Raw genomic sequence first — 26542 nt, forward strand, 5'->3', positions numbered from 1 at the left:
AAAAAAATAACTGCTTTCTGCACCACAGCTAAATAAAGCAAAATTAGATTTTTTTTTAAAAGCCCACAAGGAATTCAAATTAACAGACTTTGTAAAGGATGCTAGCAAAAGACTTTTGAGGGAGACCCTAATTATTGGCTGCTTTGATTTTAGTGACCTTGCTTATCTTATCTTTCTAAACAGACATTTTAAACAAGAAAGTTTCAAATGCCCAGACAATGTAAAGGCTGCTTTGGGTGCAAGACTTACAAAGAACAAACTTCTGTAAGTTAAACTGAGTTGTTTTAGTGTATTTTCCCCATTCTTCATAATACAAATCAGACCACTAAGCTCTGTACCCATATGATTTCAGTGGCAGAGATGAAAGGCCAAAACTTCAGAGCTCCAAATAGCCTACAGAGGCAAGCCAAAGGTAGTGACGGTTGCAATGTGTCTGCTGTTGTTAAGAAGTCTCCCTCCATTTGCAGAATTTCCACAAGCTGACATTTCCCTCCAAGTATTTCTGGTGCCTCTTAAAGCCTTAACTTAGATTATGCCTTCCAGAGTATGTAAAAAATAAACAGCAGGTACAGGTACAAAACTACCCAGCCTTATGCAATTACTGTGCACAGTGATCAAGCAATCCTGGTGAGAAGCTGATGCTCAGCAAGGCAGCTGGAATACACTAAATCTCCCCACGTTAAATATGGCACAGGGAATTCTTCCAACACTTAGCAGTAACATATTGCTATATACTTTATGAAGTGAAACAAAGCAACTGAAGTCAAATGTTCCAAAATATGGTAGGGTGAAGACTGGAATGTTTAGTCAATGTAAATCAAAGTATAAACATTCATACGGTGCTAAACCCGTCATAGACACTTCACCGCCCTAATTCTTATACTTTCCACTCTTCTGTCCTTGCTGCCATCAAATTCCTAAGTTATAGTCCGTGTAGAAAGCAGACAGAATAGTCATTTGACAAGTACTATATGCTATCTGTCAAACACAAGTGATTTTGGGGGCTGCTCTACCATAGCAGCCTTATCTTACACCCACCGAAAGGTATAAAGGGCCTGAATTTTAAAGCTTCAAGCTTTTTTCTTATTTTACAACCACAATTATTTTTAAAATATTTCTGCACTCATGAATGATCTGGTGCAAATCTTACTACTTTTAGCTTTTCTGCAAATGTCTGAACCGCAGCCTCAGGCAAATACTCAGATATCTAAATCAGGGCCTGCAAACACTTGCATACACAAACAAAAACATGTATTCTCCAAAAAAAGAAAAAAAATTCCCACAGGATCAAGACTATTTTGAAAATTGTCAATAGGTTCACAAGATCCATCTTGCCCTGGTTCTCTTCTTCACCCATTCCTTCACTGACTTTCCTCTCATCTCCTCTACAGGCAGTCCTAAAGGACTATTGTTCCTCTTCACTTTTCCCTCTTCAGCCTCTCTTTTGGCAGTATCATCTGCAAACAAATTCGACTACTGTCTCTCTGCTCATAGCTCAAAGACCCCCTTTATTCCCAGACCCATCTTCTCCTGCCCAAGCTGAAATCTCAGCCTTTCTCATACCTTCTCACCTCAATTTCAAAGAGATTAAAGCATGTTTCTCCCTTCAGAACCACATTTCCCTATCCTTACAGATTTGCCACTTGCTCTGACATTCTGGCATCACATTTTGTTTGCATCTCTTCCTAGGTTTTCTCATCTAAGTGATTTAAAGGCCACATATACACAATGTGGTGAAGGCAGTGCTGTGCTAATTCTGCTTTTCATTTGAGTGGCAGAAACCTGATCCCTCTCTTGTCTCAAACCTATATAGTCACACACTATGGGATGTTACCCATTTCAATCTAAGCTACCTCAAGAAGCAGATCCTATAACGGCAGGCACAACTCATTGCTCTAAGTGACTGTCAGATACAAGCTGGACTAGGTGACCTGGGACCCTCTGCTAAGGAGGAGGCAAGGTGCAACCTTCTGCATCTGGTTGCATAAGGTGCACCCTCAGAGAGGCTGCATAACACAGATAATCTGTCACATTACCTCTCTTCTTCAGCCTCTCAGCATCTCACATTTTGAGTAGACCATGTTCTCATGTTCTCTAGCATTACCCCCTTCAGTTCTGCTTCCTTTCACCTGCGCAGAATGCTGCAGCAGCTACAGTCCTCCCACCTGGTTTAACCATGTCACCTCTGTCTGTATGTCCCACAGATGGCTTACCCTTCTCTAGTATGTGAAAGAACTGCTCACCCTCCCTTTCCAAGCCTTTCATAGCTCACTCCATGCAAAAGCAAAAACTCAGCTCCCAGCTCTGCCTGAGCTGTGATGTGAGCTCATTGCCCAAACAAGCACCTTCTGTGCTTTTTCCAGTGCTTCCCTTTTGTCATGAAGTAGCAGCCCAGGAGCCAGAGACGCCAATGGAGGCCCCAGCCACGGCAGTGCTCCTTGTCCTTGGCTGTCCTTTGAGACAGTCATGTTACTACCTCCGGAGGGTAGCTGCTCTTTTTTTTTTCTTTTCCTCTCCTGGAGATCTATATTGCTTATACAACACAGAGTAATTTGCTTGTCTTCTGTGTTTCAGGCAACTAATTTATAGAAATTTTAATCTACCCAGGAAATTTATAAAATTGCAACCTCCCAAGATAACAAAGTCATTATCCTGACACTTCACATTACTGTCATCCTACACATGCTACAATAAATAACTCCTCTACATTTCTTCATTTGCATTAGAAATCCTCTTTAGCCAATGCTGTTAATTTTGCCTGCAGTTTAAAATGGAGGCTGTTCTTTCCCTACACCTCATTCTTATTTCATCTGCTACAACTCTGTTTCAATCCCATTGGACATGCCAAACACAACTGGTTTGACCATTTACCAACTAAGGGATAGATGGAAAGATCTTTCACAGCTGCTTCCCTGTACCACCTGAGGTGCTGAGCTTCCTTCAAACATCTCAGATGCACCTGTCACAAATACTTTGGTCTGGCCTCCTAAGTATCCTGTGCTCCATCTACTTCATCCTTCACTTTTCCTTGCTACATCTCTCATTGTTTTCTCAAACTTCCTCACCCTTTTGGTACTTCTTTTGCCCTTGGACTCATCTTGTTTGCCCAACAGTGCCACAAGGGACACAAACAATATATAAAGATAACCATTCATAACTGTGTCTTCCTCGTGCATCCCCAATACCATACAAATGTATACATACAAACACCGTGTCAGTACCACTGTTGTTCCATACCAACGCTGCTGATTTTGTGAAGTTATAAATCACAATCAGCATGACCAGTATAAATCCAAGCATTCATAAGACTCCTTTTTACCTTTTCCACCCATTTGTGGCATGCGTTGTAACATGTAGACACCAGGCATTTTATTTTTTCTATCTGCACAGCACATCCTGCAGTATGTAATGAGTGAAAAATGACAATACCACTTCTGCAGGGTTGTACAGCTATAATGATGAAAGAGGAAAAGTTTAGAGGACAAGGGAAAAATTTTACTAGACAATTCGGTAAGAAAAAAAAAAGACGTAATTTTGGGTCCAATGTCCTTTCATCTGGTCCAAGGGGCTGAACAGACACTGGGGACGCTGCTCTTCATTTAACATTTTTTAATTTAGTATTAACCTTAAACCTGATTAGAAGATATGAACATTTCGATTCTGCCTTGATTTAACCCAAATTAGCCATAAGATGATAAATTTTTCTACGCAAAGCTCCAAGTTCCCAACCATCAGTCTTTCTGCTGACTAGTAATACCATCATTACTATGGCACACGCCTTTTTGTGGCCACCCCATTCTTCATATATAATAACAGATCTCATAATTCAGTGTTTCTTTTACAGAGGGTCTCCAGACACAAAAGTGAGGAAATAGTAGTTCAAATGGTGACAGGACTGCCACTTCCTTTGAGTATACTTCCAGCAGTTAAATGATGCTGGGTTCAAATTATCCAACTGATTGGCAAAAACAGCCCCATCATTTTTTTGAGGTTACTGTAAGAAGTATAGAGCATAATCTACTGATTACAGTGGATTACCACTTCTCTGCATCCTTAATTTGATTGAGGTAATGATAAAGCACCTGTGTGATCATCTTTTCCATCAAAGAAGAGGGCAGTGCAGAGTAGCAATCTTCGGTTGAAAAAGGGAGACAAAGTTTTTTTTCTGTGAGTAGAACTATTCAAGAAGTAGGAATGACTTCTGACCTTTAGCCTGCGATCCTGGTCTCCACTGCACAGAGAATTTACAGACACTTTAAAGGTCTTCCAGGCTGGATTTAAGTTATTCATCACAACCTGTGAGTGAAAAGAAAGGAAGGAAACCCTTAACATTTGCGCATCTCCAAACAGAATGCTAACAAGACCCACAATTTTCAATACAGCACTTTCACCAGAAAGAGAAGAAAGCAGAGCTCAGCTAGAGGTTTGAAGAACAACACGCATGGGATATGTGCCCTTGAGCAACCTGCAGTTTGCAACACTCCTCTGGAAAGTCCCAAAAAGGATCACAGGTGGGAAATGGACCTGTACACAGATCATGCTACAGAGATTGCCCCAGTACTGCCATGCCTGAGTGGGGGTGTAACTCGCAAGGTAAAGGTCGTGGAATACATCCCTGAACTGGAAGCCATGGAAGAGATGCAGGACTGGGCAATGGGGACGGGCAGCATCAATTTACAGACACATGGTCTGCCTTGCCAGGAAGACTTTATGGGATCCATAACAGACAGGCTCATAATTCCTAATACCTGCCACAGCTCCACCCTGTACACCTAAATGCTGCTTTTTAAGACAGTGTCAGTCACTACCATGGAAGCAGTAATGACACTGGGACTTAGGAAACAAATGCAAAGCACCCAGATTACAAATCTCTTTAGCACCAGCAACCTGGGAGGATGTGGAGAAGATGAAACATAGTATTAATGGGAAAATATGATACTGTCTGTAGCAATGTTTGGACTAAATATAATATGTATAACTCCTGACCTTCAAACAGAAAATCTGCCAGTTTAATTAAATTTGGATCTTTGGCTTCAGTACCATCTTCCCCCACTCTCATGTGCATAAGTTAAGACCTGATACCCATTGGTCAATAATTACACATGAAATAGAGGTGTTTTTAAATGTGGGTGCTTGCAATACCCTTTGTGACATGGGAAGCATAAACTATTCCTCCTGACAGTCCACCTGTGTCCTTGGAAAGTAAATCCAACCCTATTCCTTACCTCAGTCCTGTGAACAAGTTGTTGGGTTGCATCATCATTCATCCGGAAAATCTCCAGAAAAGGATCAGATTTGCTGAAGAAATCCTAAAATAAAATATAGGACAGGTTACTCTTGAGACTTATTTTTCTTTGAGCTTTTCAGGCACAGTGCACTAGTGCTTCCCTGACTGCTAATGAAAAAGGAGAGCCAGCGTAGTTTTAGTGAGACCTCTTGGTGTCTCTCAGTAATATTTCATTCTTGTGCTTGTTCCACGAGGACTTCCATGGCACTGCTGTTGTTCTCAGTTTGACTATTCAATCATGGCCGACAGAACTGTAAAATGTCATTTTACAGCCTTTTCCCTTCTTACACCCAGTCCAGATTCCTGAGCTTTAGCTCCTTTATTCACCTAGCTTGTTTTGTTCTGTCTCCATACCTGTTTGGTCTTTTGACATCAGTTTTATCACGCAAAGCCCTTTGAAGCATATTCTACAGTGGGACTGAATTTCACACTAATTGCCCACCCTCTCAAAACAGAAGTTAACTGGCCAAGACATGTGCTGCTACCAGCTAACACAAGTACCGGCAACATGGATTAGAGAAGATTAGAGAAGCAAGTCCTCTTTAGGATGTGATAACATGGTCCATGTTAAGATGACAAACAGAGCAGGGGAAAGCAGAAAATTACTTGATATCTCTAAGTACAAGCAAATCTGTGACAGACATTGAGGTTCACCTACTCACTGCATTGCAGAACACCTTCCTCTAATCTTGCATCCAGCTAACAATCCTGAGCGTTCTTATGCAAACCTAAATTAAGCTGCTTTCTGTAGTGTTGCTGCAGTCTGGCTACAGCCTCTTTTATTTCAACATCTCATTTCTTCTGGACATGCTGGCTGGGGGGTGGAAGAGTAGCTGGGTGTCAGCCCTCCACAGCTGGAGAGGGAAAGCTGGCTAATTGAAACTTCTAACTGTGCAATGCTGCAAGAGCACGATTCAAATGGACTCAGCCCATTTTCTGTAGTTTCAACTCCCTTGTTCATTTTCTTCTTCAAAAGAACCACATGATTAACTTCACGCATATGAATATTATTCTTCTCTATAGGCCATATCCAAAACCACATACCTCCAAATCAATTTGGGGAAGTGAGGAATTCTGTTTGCTCTCCTGGTGTTTCTATAAAAGCGCTAGTGTAAAAATGACTGTAATATGCATAGTTCTACAATTTTCTCCTCACCAAATGCCCACCATACTTATTTCTGACTAGCTGGATAGCTGCTGGGATGGGAACAGCTTTGGATAAAGTGCTAGCCAAAGTCTAGGCACATCATTTGGGTCAAATTTATCTTTAGGGCATTTTACAAGTCCACAACTGCAAAACAAGCAAAGAAATCCAGGGCTTTGAAAAAGGACACCTGAATTTGAATATCTGGAGAAGGAAGTGAGTCCCTAGGGACCACAAAGCCTTGGGCAAGGCTCAAGCAACCTCAAGTCTTTTCCATGCCCTGAAGATGACACCTATCAATGTGTTCAGAGTGCTGTTCTGTGAATGATCTGTTTATTTTCCTACTAGAGAAAAGGTAATGGTATGTTTAGAAACTGATGCAAAGCATGTGCATGTGTATTTGTTAAATTTTATCACGTGGAGCTCTAAACAACAAAGCCATATGCTTGCCTATTTGTTCCAATTATGTGGTTACAAGACATTTAATGTAAGAGTGTGTAGAACCAGCAAAAACCCAACAAGTCTGTAACTCCAGAGTTTGCCTCAGGGCCCTGATGTAGATTTACTACCTGGACTCTGTTCAGCACTTGAAACTGCTAGTATATAGGGGACTTTGGTGATCAAATTCTGCCAGATTACTACTGCATAGCAAAGAGAACAAGCAGAGTGAGGGTGCTGGTTTAATCATAGTGACACCAAAATCCAGAGTGCATAGGGTTAAAAAAGATTGAGCTTCCTCTTCTCACACGTAAGTATACTGATTGAAGCTGAGTAAAAGCTTAATGTTAACAGATTCTTTATCAAATGCATGTTTGATAAGAAAAGTTATCTGAAAGAAAACAGCTCAAACTGATGCATCCAAAGAATGCACCCTGGAGTGCAGAAAAATTCAGAAAGGAAACCAGGATCTTGTGTAAGACTCAAAATATAGTACCATTCCCAGCTGAGTATCATGAAAGCTGAAACAGCAAATCAGCACAAGGGAAGTAATTTTTAATATCTGTTTTTAACTACCAAGGCAATCCCACCTGAAGGGAAAGATTTTAATGCTGGATGATAGCTTATATCACCCCCCCTTCAATGCAAAAATGAAGCCTAACTCCTTTCAGAATGAAGGTACAAACAAAAAATCCTTCAATATTGAAAACGCTTCATAACAACTCAATATGCTGAAGAAACATTTTATTTCATAGCTATTAATGTTTTCAAAGCTTTTTCGTTGTTACGCTGAATCTAACAGCTTTGCATTATCTCAAAAGAACATCCTCTGAAAGAAGAATAGCAGCAATAAAGGTTTAATGTTTTGATATTTTAATAATGTTTAAATGATTAATGTAATGCATTTGCTAGTGGTATAATGCACACTGTTCTTTATATAATGCACACAGTATATGCAGTGGTTACTCAGTAATAACACTGAGCACCTAATTTGACATGTCTTTTAGTACATTAATTTTCAGAGCATGACACTTTTTAAAATTCAGATTTGGGGGTCAAGTCAAAGGTCTCTCAGAAAAGGGCTGAAGTAGCCAAAAGACACTAATAACTTTGAAAATCTTCAGCAGCAAGACAGGGCATTTAAGGATTTTTTTTTTTTTTAGTAGTTTAGTACCAGGGAAATATATAGAAAAGCAATAGTAGCTTGTATTTTGCAGACATTTGCTGGAAAATCTTTCCCAAGCAATGATAACTGCCTCTCTCAGAACAGGAAAAGCAGTTTGCCTGCCTCAGTGCTCATAATTTATTATAGCTATCATAAAAACGTAGCTGCTTGTTATGGTAATTGTGACACAGCTATTAATGCAATAGAACCTTTCCAAAAGTTATTGTTCCACTGTGAAGTGTTCTCAGTGGATCTCTTGAAACAAAGATGTGCCATCTGAGCTGACTGGGCTTCAATAAAACATGAAAATGCAGTTAAACCTTCCCAACAAGCACTGCAATAAAAAATATAACCTTTACCTCTGCAAAGTCAGTTAACTAAAAGAAACTTTCATACCTGTGACTTTCCTATAATTTTTTACTGAATGTTTCAGCCACTGCTCCAGGAAAAATGGAGTAGGCTTTACTTGTTTTATGGCCTCCCTAAAACTCTTGCAGTTTTATGTGGGGGGAGTAAAAAAAGCCAACAAACATATACTGCCTGTTAAATTATACCAACAAATTTTGTTTAATCTGCCGAAAATGTGTTGTTCACACCTTTTTCCTTAGTGGAGGAAACTCATATGTTTAAGCACCACAGTCTGGATCCTCTTTCAAGGAATATTCCTTTAAAAGGTGGAGGAAGAAAATTCTTGTCCATTCAAGATACCACTGATGGTAATGGATGGAAATAATTTTTTTTTTTATCCTTAAAGCACACCCAGAACCTCCTCCCATCCCTTCCTTTATCCCCAGGTTGTGAGACATTGGTTTCAACTTGTCTTCTGCCACCCTCACAGCTACCAGGGCAGCAACCCCTGGGATTACAAAAGTGCCCCTGTGTAGCAGAGTGTGAACGATTGCTCCCACATGCTTCCCCTGTCCTTCAGGAGAATCCCAGGCCAGTTCCAGCCCTCAGTCTGCTTCTCTGATGTCACATCTCTACTCAGGTCTTCACTCCTCTGAGTAGGGAGAGGCATGCAAAACCATGCTTAGGATTCCACAAGATAGGCTCTTCTCAATTCTCTGGGTTTTTTTGGACCTTTACATGACATCGGGGCATTCATGCTTTTTCACCAATGGCTGAACTATACAATTTAAGTAATTTCAAACCTTAATAACAATAATTACTAATAGTGCCTTGCATCTACTGATGTCAAAGTTCATTATAAGCCATACCAAAAGCCCTAGCCTTTTCTTATAAACGAGGTAAGCCAAGGTTCAGCCAGGTTTAGAGCTACATCTCTAGCTGGAGGAAATTGGAAGACTTCTTTCAACTGTAATAGGCTTCCAGTGATTTTCATCAGCTGAAGACTGGAATTTTGATTCAGATAACATATGATGAGTCATTGCCTGAGTTGCACACTGCACGATCCAGGAATTTTTTGTTAGATGAAGCCCACCTTGACTGGGCATGTTAAAATGGTAAGAATGACAATGTTCTTGCAATATTTCAGAATGATCCACCTCAATTTATCTCCACAAAGTATTTCAACCACTCTCTAAAGCTATTGCCCAGACAACATTGACCTGGCTCAGAAGCACACTCTGGCAGTATCCTTTTAATTTATACCAACAAGAGCCATAAGCAATCATATCTACATCAGATTACATTTTACATTTGTGGAAAAGGAATGACCAAGTGAAGCCTTATTATGTTGTACATTTCCTTTCTTTTTTCTAGATGTCACAGCATGTGGAACAGGAAGAAACTTGTGTACAACTTCGGAAATCAGGCCTAAAGATGTCTGCCTAAAGAGAGGTTGCTAAATCTACATTTTGACACCTAAATAAATTACGTGATTCAGAAACACTAAGACTCCAGCAACTCTGAAGGAAGAGGTAATTTATCTTTCAGACGAGAAGCAAATTAAGGTCCTGATCATTTATGATTGTTAATGATCCTGAGCACAGTAATGTTATTTACCTGTATGTTCTAAATAAATTCTGGTACCATTAATCTTTCTGGGTACTTTCTGCTTCTCTGAGTTTTCCTGGCAGTTTCAACTGAAAATATTATTCATCAGTTATGGCCTGATTTTGAAAATCTGATGTAGGTATTCAAAAGTACTCTCACTGATTTGATTTTAAACTACTCGCATGTCAAATGTTTACTAGAACATGCTTAGAGCCTTAGAATCATAAACTTTTGTGTAGTGTTACCATATGGTTCTAATTAGAAGCAGCTTTATATATAGGAAGGGACTATATAGTAATGGTAGATATTGTGACTGAGTACAATTGTAATAATCTTATCTTCAATTATATGTAAAGCCCTATTATCTAAAGAGAGTCATAGTCTGATGACATCTATTAATTACAAAGATATTCCCCAGATTACCTCAAATAATTATGTCTTCTATTACACGGAAATAACAGAGAGTGTGCCTTACAAGCAGTCATCTGGGTTTCTTGGGCTGTGTATTGCTTGGGGTGCTTATTATACGTGTATGGCTGAACAACACAGATATTTTCAGAAAGAAGTAGCCCTTATAATGAAGAGCAGTGTTTGAGTCAGTGGAGAGTTTTCTTATTAAAGAGGGAAACTGTTTTTAACAAATATGCAAGAGTTTTTCTCCCATTCAAGCTACATTTTGTTGAACAAAATGTATATCATGACTGAGCTGTTATGAAGTTTTCTAGCTTTATTTTAAGATGCTTACTTCAACTATAACATCTTTGACTACTTATAGAAAGCTCACTTCTCTAAGCACTTCTGATCTGTGGCATTTTAAATAATTAAATTGTCTTGGTTATAGCGTAATTAAATTGTCTTGGTTTTAATTAGATTCCCTTGAGGTTTTTTTTTTAATTACTTCGCAACTTGAGGAAAGCCTCATTGTGAACATTCATCTGAAATCTCTGATGTGTTTAATCATATAAGGCAAAAAATATCTGTCAGGGAAAATCTCATCAAATTATATTTGCAGGCATTCTTACATCTTTCAGTAAGGTTAATATCAAGCAGCTTACCTTGTCATCCAATTTCCGTGCACTGAATGAAAGTTCAACGTAGTCGTCATTGCCAGACAATTCCTCAGCAATCACCTAAATAGAAAGCTACATTTGAGTTTTGCATGGTGTAATGAAAAGGGAGAAAGATGCTATTTTCCAGTGTGAAGACTGTAGACCCCATTAGGAAACTGAAATATGGTACAAGTTAATATGTTTCTCTTTGGAATCAGGAAGGGCTAAGAGCATTCAGTGAATCCCTTGCTCCGCTGATGGGTGGCACCTTGTTAAGCCTACAAACTTCTATCACTTTGTATCACATGTCTATGCCTTGTCAATCACCTGTCAATGGACAGACCTCCACGTCCATCAGGGATCCCTTTCCTCTGACCAAGTACTTTTCCTCAGATAGGACAATGGTGAATTCCACAGTCTCCCAGTGTCCAAGGGGACAAAAAAGCTATACAAGAGTTGTATTATTTGGGTCTAAAGCTTAGATTATTTTTATGCTGCTTCAGCATCCTTTGGCAAGCTAAATGGAAAAAGAAGTGAAGTCACCTGTCACTAGTTGCCATGAAAGGCACATTTACAGTAGGAGAGTTCTCTTGGTATAGTTTTTCTGCAATAGCTACATTGGCAAAACCATTTACTGCAGACCGAGTCAGAAGAAAGTAACACTAAAATAATGTTGTGTGATTCTTTCAGATGGTGTAAGCTTTGCTGATAATGATGCCAGTCGCTGTGCTGTGCAATGTTGTTAAAGAAAACCCAACAAACCCAATCAAAACAGCCTTCTTGACTAGGCCGTTAAAATGCTTCAGTGGAGAGAAGGTATTAACCAAAGATGGGATATTTCACTGAAAGGTGTTCTTTGAAACAAACCACATTATATTCTGTTTGACAGTTATAAAATCTTTCCCTATCGTAAATATTCTCCCCAGAGAGTAAATCACCCAAAAGAACCTATTTCCCGAGTGTTTCATGCCCACAGCCACATACTTGGCAGCCACATCAGCTCCCCAGCCAAGCTCAGACCATCTCCACCACACGGACTCCAGGTCCTTGGGGAGCCGCTGGGACATCCCAACTATTCTTCAAACCAGCTGAAGGCTGCTGAGGTTAGAGCTGCAGTCAGAGCACTGCAGTGCAGGATGTTTTTACTGCCCACGTATGCAGCTCCCAGGAATTAGCCAAGCTGTCTACAGCCTCAATAAACTTCAGCATCATCGGGATTTTTTAACACCTTTTTTCTTTCTTTGACAGAAACTAATGGATTCTGCATTGGGCATAACTGGCAGGGTTTTGGTAGCAGGGGCTGGAGGGGTGACCTGTGTGGGGAGGCCGTGAACTGCTCCATGCTGGTCACAGCTGGCTGCAGCTTGTTTGGCAGTGGACAGCAGCTACCAACTGCATCCCGAAACTTCAACGCATCAGAGGTGCATATGGCACCTCTGCATGAACATATTTAAGGAAGGGTGGCAGCTGCTAGAGGCAGGAAGCACAAAGGGAGGTGCAGTAGGAAGCCTGTGAGGCCACCCTAAAGAAGATCCAGGAGGAGGCACGGGGAAGGGGATGTTGTTGAGGACACAGCTGGAGATACACTCTTGGAAGGAGGTGCTCCATGCCAGAGGAGGTACCTCTGAGGGTCTGCAGCCTGCAGGTAAGCCTACATTGGAGGAAGGACACCTCCAAAGGGACTGTGGGGCATTAAGACTATTCTAGCTGTGACACCTTACAGCAGTGAACTGTGGTATTTCCTCATGCAAAATATTCACATGCAGCCTGTAAGAGCACAGATGCTTAACTGTGCATGAAAGTACCATCACACGAGCACATATGTGGTGTTTCACATGCTCCAGGCAAATGTGAGCTTGCTGGAAATTTGGCTTAGAATCTGACACATTTCTCTTCCATGTAGTTTGATGGTTTAAAAGGTCATAAGCTGTATATGACAAACAGCACTCCGGGATTTGCATACCAAGTTTCACAAATATTTTTAACTGAAAATAATGAACCCTCTCCTATAAAGTTTGACAGATGTCCAACTGGAGAAGCTGATCAAAGTTCTGTTTTTATCCCACAGTCATATGATAAAACTGTATTGATGAGACATTACACAGTCAAAGGGCTAATAAAATTCAAGTAAAACATGCTGAGACAGGAATTTTCAAAATACTACAAAGTACTCATAATTCACTACATTGGGCAAGTTAGGAAACTAGTATTTGTATCTTCCATATTTGACAGACACCTGCTATGTACCCCAGGTCCAGAAATAATGATATATATTGATTTTGACTTATTCTGTTGAGACAGCAAACTTCTCACACAATATTTTTTGTCTGAGTTCAATTTTCTCCCATTTGAGTAAAGTCGACTTGCTCTTTAGTACCACTGGCTGGAAGCCAAAGCAAGTAACTAAGGTCCATGGTTCCTGGTTATCATCCAGTGTTAGGCCAGCAGGGACTATTAACTCATTTTCTCTCATATTCTGTACATCACAGACCATTAATTTTTGCCAGAACACCCTCCTAGCAAGCCTGACGATTTTAGTTGAGCTAGAGCATTTGTGTTTTCACAACACTAAACTCCTTCATGTCCCTCATAGAGCAGGAGGGGGATCCAGAACACCACAGGGATGGGCAAGATGAATTATGCCCAGATAATCCCAGCGGGCAAAATACACCAAGTTATTTAGGGAGCAAAACTCTCTCCTGGTTCTATTCAGCCAGAAGAGTGGGGAATTCCTTTCCAACCACAGATCAAAAATGAGTTTCACCATATGCATTTAAGCAAATCCCTTCCCAGCCAGGCACCAAGGAAGACATCTAAGACAGAAAATTCCCTGGACTCTCAGAAAGCATTATTTCTCACAGTCTGCTGCCTCTTCTGTGGCCGAAGGCAGAAAAAAAATCCAAACAATCAAGCCAAAAGAAACCCATCTGGCTAATTGCACATCAAGGAAAAAAAAAATCCTTCTCAACCCCATGAGGCAACAGAGCAGAGATCCCCAAAGCAGAATATTTTATTACAGTCTTTGTCTTAATGCAGAACTGCAAATGTCACAAGCATGCTAGGTTCAGTGCGGACAAGCTTGATCTCCCAAACAAGCCAGCAAACAGAAAGATGAAAGAGAGGTAATACATTGATTTGCAGATTTCAAGATACACATGGGGCTGCTATAACTATCCAGTCCGTAATTGCATTACAACACAGCTAAAATACCTAATCTCATCAAACTTCTGCATTTAATGTTGCTGGATGCGTGTGTGTTTTTTGAGTTGGTTTTGGGTTTTTTTTTCAGAAACTGGAAAAAGCCCAAAGCCTGAGAAACATCAGACTCCTTCGTGTGTCAAAGCGGGTCAAAATGAATTTCTGAAGGTTCTAGAGCTTCACCTAAAAGTAATCAAGCAGCACAACTTTCTTGCTGTCATCAAAGTACCTTAAAAGTAGTAGTAGTAAATATTGTGGCTTTTGTACAAATCATACATTATTTGTTGCCATTTCCTTACAACAAGCATTTGTCAGAAACAGTGCAAGTAATCTGTTAAATAAACAATTTAAATACATTTCTCAATCAAGGGTTGTTCTGGTTACTTAGCAGGATGCTTTCAGGGAGAATTAGTCACATTAGATGTTTCTAAATAACAGGAAAATGAGAGTGTATTTAAGACTGACTTACTGTTATAGATGATTTTCCTGCTGTGTTTCCATGTTTGAGTAAGGACTTGGAGAGTTTCCTCTGAGAAACAATCTGCACAAAAATAAAAACAAAGGGAAAAAATTAGAATCTGTAGTAAATACATGGCTTGACGTGATCTAATTTTTATGTTGCATTTTTTTTTGTATCAAGGTTGTATCTTAATCCACGATCAGAGTTCGCACAGTAAGACCACAACTGAGAAGAAAGGTTGCCCAGGAAGCCTGCAGACAGGATGCAATGGAAGGACAAAGCAAGAAGATGGGGTCAAGCAGAATGGGAAGAACACAATTCACTGAGTTGAACGGAACAGTGGAAACTGCACTTCAGACTTTCCTCAACTATTGCCATGATGGTGACAGCGGGACAGAAGCAAGCTTTAAATGGACTTAGAACATAATAAGGGGGGAGCCGTACACAGCAAATCTATCAGAGATGCCTCCAAAACCCATTTATTTTTATAGGAAACTGAAGTCCGTTTCAAAGAGAAGGCATTTATTTTATTTCAAAATATCAGCAACTCTAAACTCAGGACAGAAGCAAGCAATCTGCCCCATAGTTTTAGTTCAAAAATTGTCTCCTTTGCTTACCAGGTACCAGACCTCCCCTGGACCTCAGCATTGCAAATGAACTTGTCCATTGACCAATTTATAGATACTTCAAATAAATGTTATCAGAGTGACACTGACAAATTATGTTATTTCTTATACCAATAATCATTAAATTTCCCTAACAATCTTGAAACATTTAAAACTAGACCAGTAAAAATATTAGAAAAGGAAAAACCCTTACAATAATGCATAATTAGTAAGCTACAGTGATGTCCCAGTATATTAGGTCCCTCTTCTCTGTAAAGTAAACTATGTATTAATTTATTTATTTTTTAATTGGAAAACTTAAAAAAGTAGACAGATGTAGAGGTAACTCCAAACACAGCTTAGGAATCACAATTAATATTATTTTTAATGTGACAATATTGCAGCAGGATCGTGTTGTGCCAGGTGCTGTGCAGATACTGAGCAAAAGATTGCTTCCGCCCTGGGAAAAACCCTAACCTCTGGATTGGTGGCTTTTATACTAGAAACAGTCCTTTTCCCCATTCAACATCACGGATGGCTAATAGAGAACACTTTGAATAAAATGATCCACAAATAGACATCTTTGGCAAAACGCGCAGAAGTATTAGTTATAAAAGAGAGGCAATCATCAAGGGAAAAGAAAGGCACTAGGCCTTTCATTAGAGTCCTGGGCATCATGCACATTTCAGCAATAAACCACATCAGTAGGTAATGGCCAGAGCCGGAGGAGTGTGAGTAATGCAAAGTCACGGCCAGGCAAAAAAGGTGCTGTGAGATAGGAGTGAATAGGATGTAAATTTTAGCCTAACATCACCATGGGGAAACATGTTTGTTCTGCCCATCAGTTTGCCGAACTGAACAGAAAAGCAAAAGTGGCACCTCAGATTATCCTCTGCTACTGTCATGATGGAGGCAGGAGGAAAGAAGCAAGTTTTAAATGGGCTTTAAATGTGAAATAGGAGAGCCATCACAGGGCTGGATAACAGGCTTGCCACAGAGCTGGACAGGACATCCAGAATCACTTTGACCAGCTTCTCATTCCTAATGCAGGACCAGTTACACCTGGGTCAGCTATACCTGACAGATGTGTGTCTAATCAGTTCTTAAAGGTATCCAGAGACAGAGGGAAACACCCTCCTCTGGCAGTTTATTATGGTATTCATTATCCTTACTGTAAATATAGTTTCCTAACAGCTAACCCAATTCTCTGCAGTTTAAGCCCATTATTTCTGTCCAGCGCATCATGAATAAGTAAGACAATATTTTTCCCTTCCTCTTTCAGGCAATCCTTATATCTGAAGACTAATATCAACTCTCCACAGTCTCCACAGTCTTCTTAATACAGAACCTAAGTTTGTCCTATCTCTCCTTTTTGACCAAATTTCCTAGCCCTCAAACCATTCTCACTGCTCTCTGCTGAGCCCTCGTGGACTGGTCCATATCCTACTCGTAGAATAACGCTCAAAATTGGACACAATACTCCAGGTCCCTCCTACGCAAGAAGAGCTTCTCATGCTTTGCAAGCTATGCTGCTGATACACTCCAGAATCGCATTTGACTTATTTTAAGAACACCATGATACTGTTAACTAATGTTCATTTTACGACTGTTTCAGATTGCCAGCTGTTTCTTACCCTGCATTTTTGCAGCTGGCTGTTACTTAAGTGAATAATTTAACACTTGTCCTTTTTGGACTGCCTTCCATAAACCAGCCTGCTGCCATCATCTCACTCACTTTTCCAAATTAACTTCTGGATTTCACCACTATCATTGGTCAGTGGCAACAACAGACAGGAGTACAGGTAAGATGACCAGTACTGCCAGGATTCAGATGTCCTTTTTCTTCCCTAGGATCTTGGAAAGATTGTTTGCTGTGACCCCTTAAGGCACCCATACCTTTTTCTTGCCAGCTAAACAGGTTCAAGTAAAATGCATTGTGCTCCTGTGAACTGTGAGGTGCAATTTGAAAACCTTGTTTGAGATTCTCAGATGAGAGATAATACAGAAATATGACAGATTATTCTTAATATATCATTAAACTATGGGTTCTGTACCAACCAGACAATGAATTGTGGCAGCTGGGAAGCAGGGCCCATTTATCTCTATGCCCTCTCCCCCTTCCCCGAGATGCACAGACCATTTTGTAAAATACATTAAGCTCTTCCACTGAAAGCTGTGGGTATTGTGTACCAGAAACTTTTTCAGATATGTTACATATATATACACCCCCGGTATGAGATAGAACTTGGTTGGGAACCTGTCTTTCAGCTAGCCTCCTTTAGAAACAGCAGGACTTCTCCCCCTGAACTACCCAAATTCCTACAGCTCCCTTTGCTGCTTTGGGAAGTGTCCTAGCTTTCAAGAGGCATTGGGCAGACAGAAACCTGAAGCTCGGGAGCTCCCATGCAGGTGGCAGATAGGTGGCTTGCAGTTCCAGAGAAGATAATTTATTTTGACATTCCCATTAGTAGATCACATTAATAAGACTCGCTCTCTAAGCCATTAGCATCATTGTGATACAGTAAGCACTCTGCATATGTAAATATGTGTATTTGGGTGCAACCGTTTACCAATTGTTAATTAAGTGGCCAGTAAAACGAATCTTCCATCTGGCAACAATGTGCCAACATCATTGCCTCAAACTGTAATTAGCGATTTAGGATCTGCATACTATCATTGCAGTAACTGTCAAGGAATCTATTTTCCTTAGCAATAAATTGCCCTTTTTGTTCATGTACTTCACAAAGCAGCTCTCATCGGTTAAAAGAACCACTTCTAAAGAAGCTGCCATCAATTACATATCATAGTTATTGTTTATCTATCAGTGTAAATCTTCTTCTGAATATTATAATAAAAAGAATTTGCTGACCTGATTGCCAGACAGCAAGTGCTAAACAATGATAACTCAAGGGCCTAGAAAGCATATGTCTAAGCTCAGAGTTACAGAGATAGCTGAACTGGCAAAATGGCTTACAAGAAGGTAATTAACTACAGGTCTTCCACTTGTCAGGAGTCTTTGGTTTGACTCCTACTTCAAAAACTTGCAATTTAAAACTTCAACTTCAGAGAAAAAGGTGTTTTGTCCAAAACTGATGTGAAGAAGTGCAGAAAGTCTCTCTCCTTTCTAAAACACAGATAGTAGAATCCAGTTCAGCGCTAGTAAGCCTCATTACATTTCCAGAACGTGTTTTTTCATGAACATTTTATTAGAAGCATGACCTACTGGTGAACAAATGGATGTAGAAACCTCAGAGATTTAAGAGATGAGGCTAAGAGAGACACAGGAAGTGAAGTGAAGTTTATTTCCAGCTACAGCCACATATAAACTACAACCCAGTTCTGGCCTGAGACAGTCACATGTCCAGTAATACCTATCATACTGAATATGTTTGCAAGAGGTGGGAATAGGAACAGAATGTAAAAGCCGCTGCTTTGTTTCAGAAAGGGAAGATATGCACTCAGATACAGACTCAGATGATGTTCTCAACAGAACATGTTGAGAACATGTTGAGAACAGATGATGTTCTCAACAGAACATCATCTCGACTAGATTTCTGGTCTGCAGTGCTAAGGGATATCAGCTCTGTGGTAAGATGGGGGTGGGAAATTCCCTTGAAGATGATCTAAATTTGCCTTATTACATACAAGCCCAAATAGGTTAAGGACAGATCTGAACAGATGCTCTATATTGCTGTAATTAAATCTGGATTCACATGTTGCCCTTTGATCCTATTTCCAATTTAAAATATATAAAAGGTGCTTTGCTTTTTTTATTTTAAAAGTGTGAACAGATGCAACACTTCGGATAAAGGCACTGAGGCACTGACACCAGCTGGGTACAGCACATTGCTCAGCAGTCACTCAGAGACAAGGACACTGATGAAGGTTTGCTCTCTCCTATGTCTGACTCATGACTAATCAGCACTATGTAAGGTGAGCTGTGAAATATAATGACCCATTTTACCTGGCTTGTGTAAGAACCTTTTAAAATATATTTCCCTGTGTGGTCCTTCCTTAACCATATATAGGGATAACTTTCAAAAATATCATACAGAATTCCCAATGCTTACAAATCAAACTAATGAGAACATTTCAATATGGCTTTTTAACCTCATGATTTAGCATTGGCAGGAACAGATAAATTCCATACATTATACTGAGAAGTCCTGTTTACATTGACAGCTGGGGCTGGTCCAAGTTCTTTCAACAGCATTGACTCAGTTTTGCAAGGTCAATGAGATCCTGAGCCAGAGGCCTGATGGTCATACTCCACATTTCCTCTGGGATCAGAAAGCTGTGTGGTTTTTGTTTCTTTACTTGCTTCAATTAAATTGACTTGTATAATATCTAGCTCTGGACATAACACCAATATTCTTTTGTTAAAGGCTTCTTGAAATGTCCATGGATAATGACCATAGCTCCTTTTCTATTTATGTACTATGACACTTGGCTTTTGTTAACTCTTGTGACATGTGAACCACTGGTCTCTGATTTTGACAGAACCAAGGACTGGGCAAATACTCTGCTTTGTGACATGTAAGAGTGTACGCAACTTAGCTTTGTGGTTACAAAACCAGAAGATTAGGATCATTTTAAATAACTCCTTCAATGTCTCAAATTCTTTATTCAGACTGGCCTCTTCTGCCCATTGGACTTTCTTACAGGAACCCCAAATTCAGTTATTTAGACAGCCAGGTTAAGCAAAAAGTACACAACTTGAAGAAGTCTTTGTATCTCTTCTTTGGCAGCTGGGCTAGTCAGTGAAATAGCTTTAGCTGAACAATCATTTCCCAGCACCTCTGTGTTAATTCTTCTCCCAGATGTGTTATTCCTGTTATATGGACTTGCACAGTTGCTTAACTTTCTTCTAGCAGACCCAACTCTTTTTAGGACTGCAAAGAGCACCTAGTCACATTTTACTAGCATTTTTCCCGTGATCCAAATGCCTTTTACACAGACTGAATCTTCACCATCAAATGCATTCATTTGCCCAGCACAGAGCCCTTGGTGCCACACACAATATAACCTCGAGTCTGGAGAAGCAATCTCCCACCAAACAGCAATGGTACATGTAGAAACAGCGCGTTTTTCTAACAGCTTTCACTAGAACTGTGTTGACATATCAAGCAAAGAAAAGTAGCTATCAAACTCTTTCCAAAAACGTCTCTTTTGAACCTTTCACCAACCCTTGCAAAAATCTGGAAATTCTTCTCTAGACATCTAACTGCCCTCCAGTGGATGTTCATCCCTGACCAGCTCCGTGGCTTGACAGAGCTTCTAACTCAACAAGCATTACTTTCCCTTCCTCCCCTAGGCAGTACTTCAATTTCTGTCTTTCCAAATTGCAGTTGAACTACCTCTCTAGCTGCAGAATGACCACTGTAAGCTCTCAGGCTTGTCCATGGTTTTGACATCATGTTAGCTCATGCACCAGTATCCAGCTTAAGCCTCGTGAACGTTCCAGTTGCTTTTGGACTGCTAACTCACGCACCTCTAGCTGTGACACTACCTACTGATCCTCTACTGAACCTCTCTGAGCTAATCGTCTCATCTTTTTGCTCACAGTATGCATGCGCTTCTGAAGTGGCATATTTCACTCAGCAATCAGCATCTTTTTTTAAACATGGCACTACTTTGTTTACAACAGTGTGTACACCTCCCTGTGGTGGTGTTGGTGAGGCCAACTAGGAAGCACATTCTGCCCAAAACTGCATTTCTCTGTGATACAATGATTTACATTTCACAGTACCACAGCTCTGCTTCCTCTTCCCTCCTTAAACTTCAGGAAGGGCTAATTCCATGCCCTGCACTTGTCTTTTCCAAGCATTTTGCCTCAGTTGTTAGTTACGATTTAGTGTCTTAAGATGGGCTCAGTTAATACCCCAAACTGAGAAAATTGAGTCTTCCACCTTACATTAGCCTTCCGTATTTTCATTTTGTTTTTCTCAATTTAGAAAAGTGAACAAATATGTTCCTTTTCAGAGGGGATTCTTCAAATTCTTGTAACACAGTGTCAGTTGTCCTTTTCCAGTTAAATTAACTAATAGCCACTAAAACATTAAATGCTTCAAACCCACTTTATAAGAAATCTGTCTCTCTCTTACTGTCATCCTCTTTGCCTGCACCCCACTGCTTGTAGAGAGGGGATGAATGCTATTTAAGCCTTCTTGGGCTGTCCTCCACATTTCTGGGGAGGAACCACTGTGTTGGGTCTTTCAATCACTAGTTTGGGATTTTTTTGCTTGTACCATGCTGTGCTCAGCATTGCTTGGATTCAAAAAGTGAGACAAGTACTTGTGAAATTTCAGCCTCCAAGTTCAGACTGCTCAGCACTGTACAGCAACCTGCTTTTCTAACACAACAGTTGATCTGATTAAGTTTTTCAGAGCCTCCTGAAGTTACAGCTTTTTGAATTGTTTGCTACAAAAGGTGCTAAGATGCACAGCTGGCCTAACCTAAAGCATCTTTTATCTAAGTTCTGCTCCTTTCTTGACAAGCAATTGCTATCTTGCCAAGCTGGGGCAGAGATTTTAACACATACAATTAAAATGACTGTGTTTCCAAAATCAGTTTCATCCTCATTGTATAGCAAGAGAAGGACTCCGATATGTAAAATTCAGGACATAACCATATCAAAAGTGTTTACTAGTTATGGTACACGCTCTCTTAAGCTCTCCCCTTCTTGCATAAATAAGTACAACCCTTAAAGGACCTTTTTCACAGCTACAAAGTCTCCCAAATGAAGGACCGTAATACTTTCATGATATCACTGTAAGTAGAATTGATACAACCAGAGTGGCTAGACAAATGATTTGAGATTTAACATTTAAATCTCAAAATGTAAAATGTATCTTGAAGCTTGTCAATTAAAATATTAGTGTGCTCTTGCTCTAATCCATTTAAGTCAAATACTGTAAGCTTCTAAACACCCAAAAATAAAATGACAGACAACTAACATTTTACCTGTGTGGGTAAATGACTGATTTAAGCAAAGGCAGAAGAACTGAGGTAGTTCTGGCTCACAGTGTAAAAACTGTCTCTCCTTCTTCACTCATTCATCTTTAGCCTGTTTTTTGACAAAGCAAGATTTATACAGCTCTGATGTGCTTGTGTCTGTCTTGCTATCTATCCCCCAGCTGCTTCTGAATCCACCAAATAACTTCCACAAATGGTGGCAGATAGTCAAAAATGCATCAAGCATACTACATTTCAACATGAAAAGAGACCAGACAGAAGGTAGACGCCAGTGACATTACTCCACTGTCATGAAAAAAAGGCTTTGGAGAGGAGTTCACCCCTTCAGAGATACCAAGAAATCCCTGCAAGAGAACAAGTTCAGATGTTTATGTCCATAATGAAGGAAATTTCATTCTAACTGCTCACAGAATTCTTCTTTCTTGGTAGAGACGGTTTTGGTGCTGTAATCATCCTCCCTGTGCATATGATACTTTCTGTACCATACTCACCACTCTTCAAGATTTATTTTGTTCCCTATAGTATTGATCAGCTCACAGTCTATTTACAGCTGAATTACACCTCTCCCTGTCTTTGTTAAAGATCTGTACCTGAAAACAGTCAATCAAAACAGAACAATGAGAAAAAAGATATCCCTATCACAAGAGGCAATAACGTTATTACAGGAAATAGCTTATCAATAGCATAAAAGGTCTTTGAATTTAATTAGTATGTAGTGTAGCAGCCCTTTTATAATTAGTCATAATAATAACTCATTATAATAGCAAACTAAATTTTAAATTACTTTTCTAAAGACTGCTACAGTAATTCATACAAAAAGATAAAGTATGTAAAAACAAAGCAGTACACACTGTACAAGTAATTCCATTAACTTTGACTGGCAAGATTCATCTAGAACTGAAAATCTTACAGCTTCAGAGATCATGCTGCAATGGCAAGCCAAGAGCTTCCTGGGGATAACTGAGGTGTTTAAATGGTTAGCTAAAGTTAGGGAAGAGTGCTGCGTTGGTGATTTGCTTGTGCTCTGAGTCAGCCCTGGTAGAAAATGACATTCATATTTAATAAAGTACATTATTCATCCCACTAATGAATTGAGCAACTTCATTTGGAGGAGATCAAAGGCCAAGTATTTAAAGGTATTTAGATACCTAAGAAGGCATACAGACATCTAATGAGATTTAGGAATTCAAATACCTTGAAAAAACTGGTCCTATGTCTTTTGCACCACAGAAGCAGTCAACAGTCTATTAAACAAATTTTCTCATACAAACTATTTCAATTTAATTAGTTCAGGTGCAATCATGGCTCTTCTAGCCTTTCTCCAATTCAAGAGCAAGGGAATTTGCAATGGCTGACACTGAACTAATAATCAGTCAGCATTTTCAAGCGCATAATCTGCTAATGGCATATATTATTAAAAGCACACAAGAAACAATAATACTCAGTAATGAGAAGGAAGATTTTCAATATAATTTGTACACAAATGCATGTAGGGGAAATATTAAATCTCTAAATAATACTTGAAAAGGTTCTTGGCAGGAAAAGATGTACATCTCTGCAGTTTTCTTTACTTGTGCTACTAGTCAAGCAAGTAAGGGAGTTGTGAATTGTAACAATATTTTAACACTTCTGTAAATTAAAAGAAACAAAACAAGGAATGGAATCACAAATTTGAAAATGGCAAAGACCAGCCATGGTAAGGAATGAAAGAAAAGCCACAAAGGCTATTCCCACACTGCAGAGCTGGGATGGTTCACAGCATTTAAGCAATAACAACTTTACTGGTTCCTATAATTTAATGATGTTGCAGGCACAGCCAAGCAGTAATCAGGAATGTCTTGGCAATGTAAGCTTTTTTAGTTCTTGTCAGAAAATGATTATTCATCAAAACAATTTTTGTGAGTTCTTAAAGATCAGGCTGAAACTTCAGAGGAAAAAAGTGTTCCTAAGCTACCCTCCTGATACTTAATTCCTGTGTGGTTAAGAAGTTAACTTTGGCTATTAGAAAGTTTGAGCCCTTACTGGACTAAATGATGCCATTTCAATGCTTTATAAAGTTTATGGAATATAAAACTGAACAATTCCAATAAGAGAGCTTTAGAGAGGCTCAGAACACATGAAGGCACTAACACATAAACGGAAAAGGACTTGGGTTTGGGGTTTTGCTATCCCAGCTGAATACCACAAAAATTAGGCTATCAAATTTCTGACAGTGTTTGTCCATCTAAGATTTTTTTTTCCCCACTATTTTTTGATGGACAAAAAACCCAAACCACTAAATAAAAAAACAATAAATCTATCTCTTGCCCCTCAAAACAATCAATCACAGTTTTTGTGAGCAACCAAAAAGCAGCAGAAATACAAAACCTTCAGTGATTGGATGGGGATTCAGTTGGAAGTGATTAGTCTGGGTGAGTGGAGTGCCTGAACACTTTTCCTAGGGATGGGGAAGGGGAAAGGGAAAAAAAAACAAACGGTAAAGAGAAGGGGAAAAATTTACTCTCCTCAGTTACAGACAACATCTGTAAAACCACAACCAAGTATGAACTGATTCATAGCACCTAAAGCACCTACATGAAAGCAAGAGGTCACCTTTATACAGTGGTGTCCCTTAATGGCAGTTAAAGTATTACTGCTTGTGATTTCACTGCTTATCACTACAAAGATACATGGGTGTCTCTGGTGTCTATGCAAAGAACAGCAACTATTTAGAGTAAATCAAAGAGCTAGAAGACTAGTGGGCAGATGCACAGCCTGATGGAGCATCCCAAGCCATTTCTGTTGTAGTGGAAAGCACAGCGCCAAACCACTGCTCTACCCCAACACTCCCACTCCAAAGGATGAGAGCTGTCATCTACAGCAGCAGCTCGAGAAGGCTGCTATTACTCCCGTCCTCCCAAAGCAAGACCAGCTATGGCTAAGTCATCCTTGCTTTGATTTGCCAATGCAGACTTTCTTTTGCCACTTGAAGGGTACTACAAGTATTTGTAAATGTTTGTACACAACATAGGAGTGAGGGTTCATTATGCCTTTGCTTTTCTCCGGTCTTGCCTGAGGTAGGCGAACCCTAGGGACTGGAAGCTATTGATATTGTGAGGGTGGCAAAGCACTAGGACAAAGCCCAGAGAGGCTGTGAGATCTCCATCCTTGGAGACATTCAAAATGGGATTGAACAAGCCCCTGAGCAACCTGCTCTAATCTGTTTTGAGCAGCAGATTGAATTAGAGATTCCAGAGGTCCTTCCTGACTTAAATTATTTCATGATTTGAACAGGAAGAGCACACATTCCCAAATGTCTATGCTACCTCCTTGCCTGGCATTTCACGTAAACTGCACTAAAGTTTCCCTCCAATTTCAGCTTTTCATTAGGCTCAGTTGAAACACACTCACTATTCTGTCACAGTTTAGTCTCCACTTCCAGCCTCACACAGGTTTCTCAATCATACCTTCCTCAAAGTTATTTCATGTGGGATGAAATTATCCAGACTCAGTCTTGAACTCATGAATTAACAGATTTTGTCAGAATAAACTGGTTGCGTGCTCAAATTCTGATAAGAAATGTCTTCCAGGTAGGAATTCTGTGCACAGATACCTAAAATTAGGGTAAAAACTAGAAATGTTAACTTTGCTAGAATTCATCTGCTCTTTCTATAGCTATATTCCTAAACCAAGCCAAAGCCAATGGTAAAACCCAAACAACTTCTTTCACAAACATGTCTGGATAAAGGATGTCTCACACTCTGTTGTGTTTTAGAGGACAACACTGTTAAAAAAAAAAGTGTCCCATAATTTCCCAAATATGCTTTAGATTCGGAATAATCTTTGTGAGGTTACAAGCACAACACAGTAGTTTCCTTGCTTAAGAAGCTGTCGTATGACTGTACAACTTAACGGTTAAAAAACAGTATTATTAGATATTAGTTTTATGCAGTTACTTAGAAATGAACTGTAAAATGAAAAATAATAACGCATTTTTAAAATGCATAATTTTTAATTACGCATCTTAACCTACCATTTGACAATGCCACTTTTTTAAAGTAATACAGCATAGACAGCTTAGTTGGTTGGAGTGTGGTACAGTCTCTTGATGTAAAGTTCCATAAGAAAATCCATTTTATAAACTACATATAATTACAGACCGTATTTTAAGATGATGCTACTAACTGAAGAAAATTTGTTTGAACTTTCAACTTTAGTACCTTCTTTAATACTTTAGGGCTTGATCTATCATTCCAATCATACGGAACAGATTTGTTAGCATTCTG

General features: G+C 39.6%; 1 protein-coding gene across 1 annotated transcript in view; it reads right to left on the bottom strand.

The window, feature by feature from the left end:
- Positions 1–26542, bottom strand: part of CPNE4 (copine 4) — a 244692-nt gene that overhangs the window by 87343 nt on the left and 130807 nt on the right. The window contains exons 4-7 of the mRNA XM_075495585.1: positions 14707–14778; positions 11046–11120; positions 5226–5309; positions 4207–4296 (exon numbers count right to left, since the gene is read on the bottom strand). Of these exons, the coding sequence (XP_075351700.1) occupies positions 4207–4296; positions 5226–5309; positions 11046–11120; positions 14707–14778 (321 nt within the window). The remainder of the gene's footprint in view (positions 1–4206; positions 4297–5225; positions 5310–11045; positions 11121–14706; positions 14779–26542) is intronic.

Source organism: Mycteria americana, chromosome 2, assembly GCF_035582795.1.
Source record: "Mycteria americana isolate JAX WOST 10 ecotype Jacksonville Zoo and Gardens chromosome 2, USCA_MyAme_1.0, whole genome shotgun sequence".
NCBI classification, from domain to species: Eukaryota; Metazoa; Chordata; class Aves; order Ciconiiformes; family Ciconiidae; genus Mycteria; species Mycteria americana.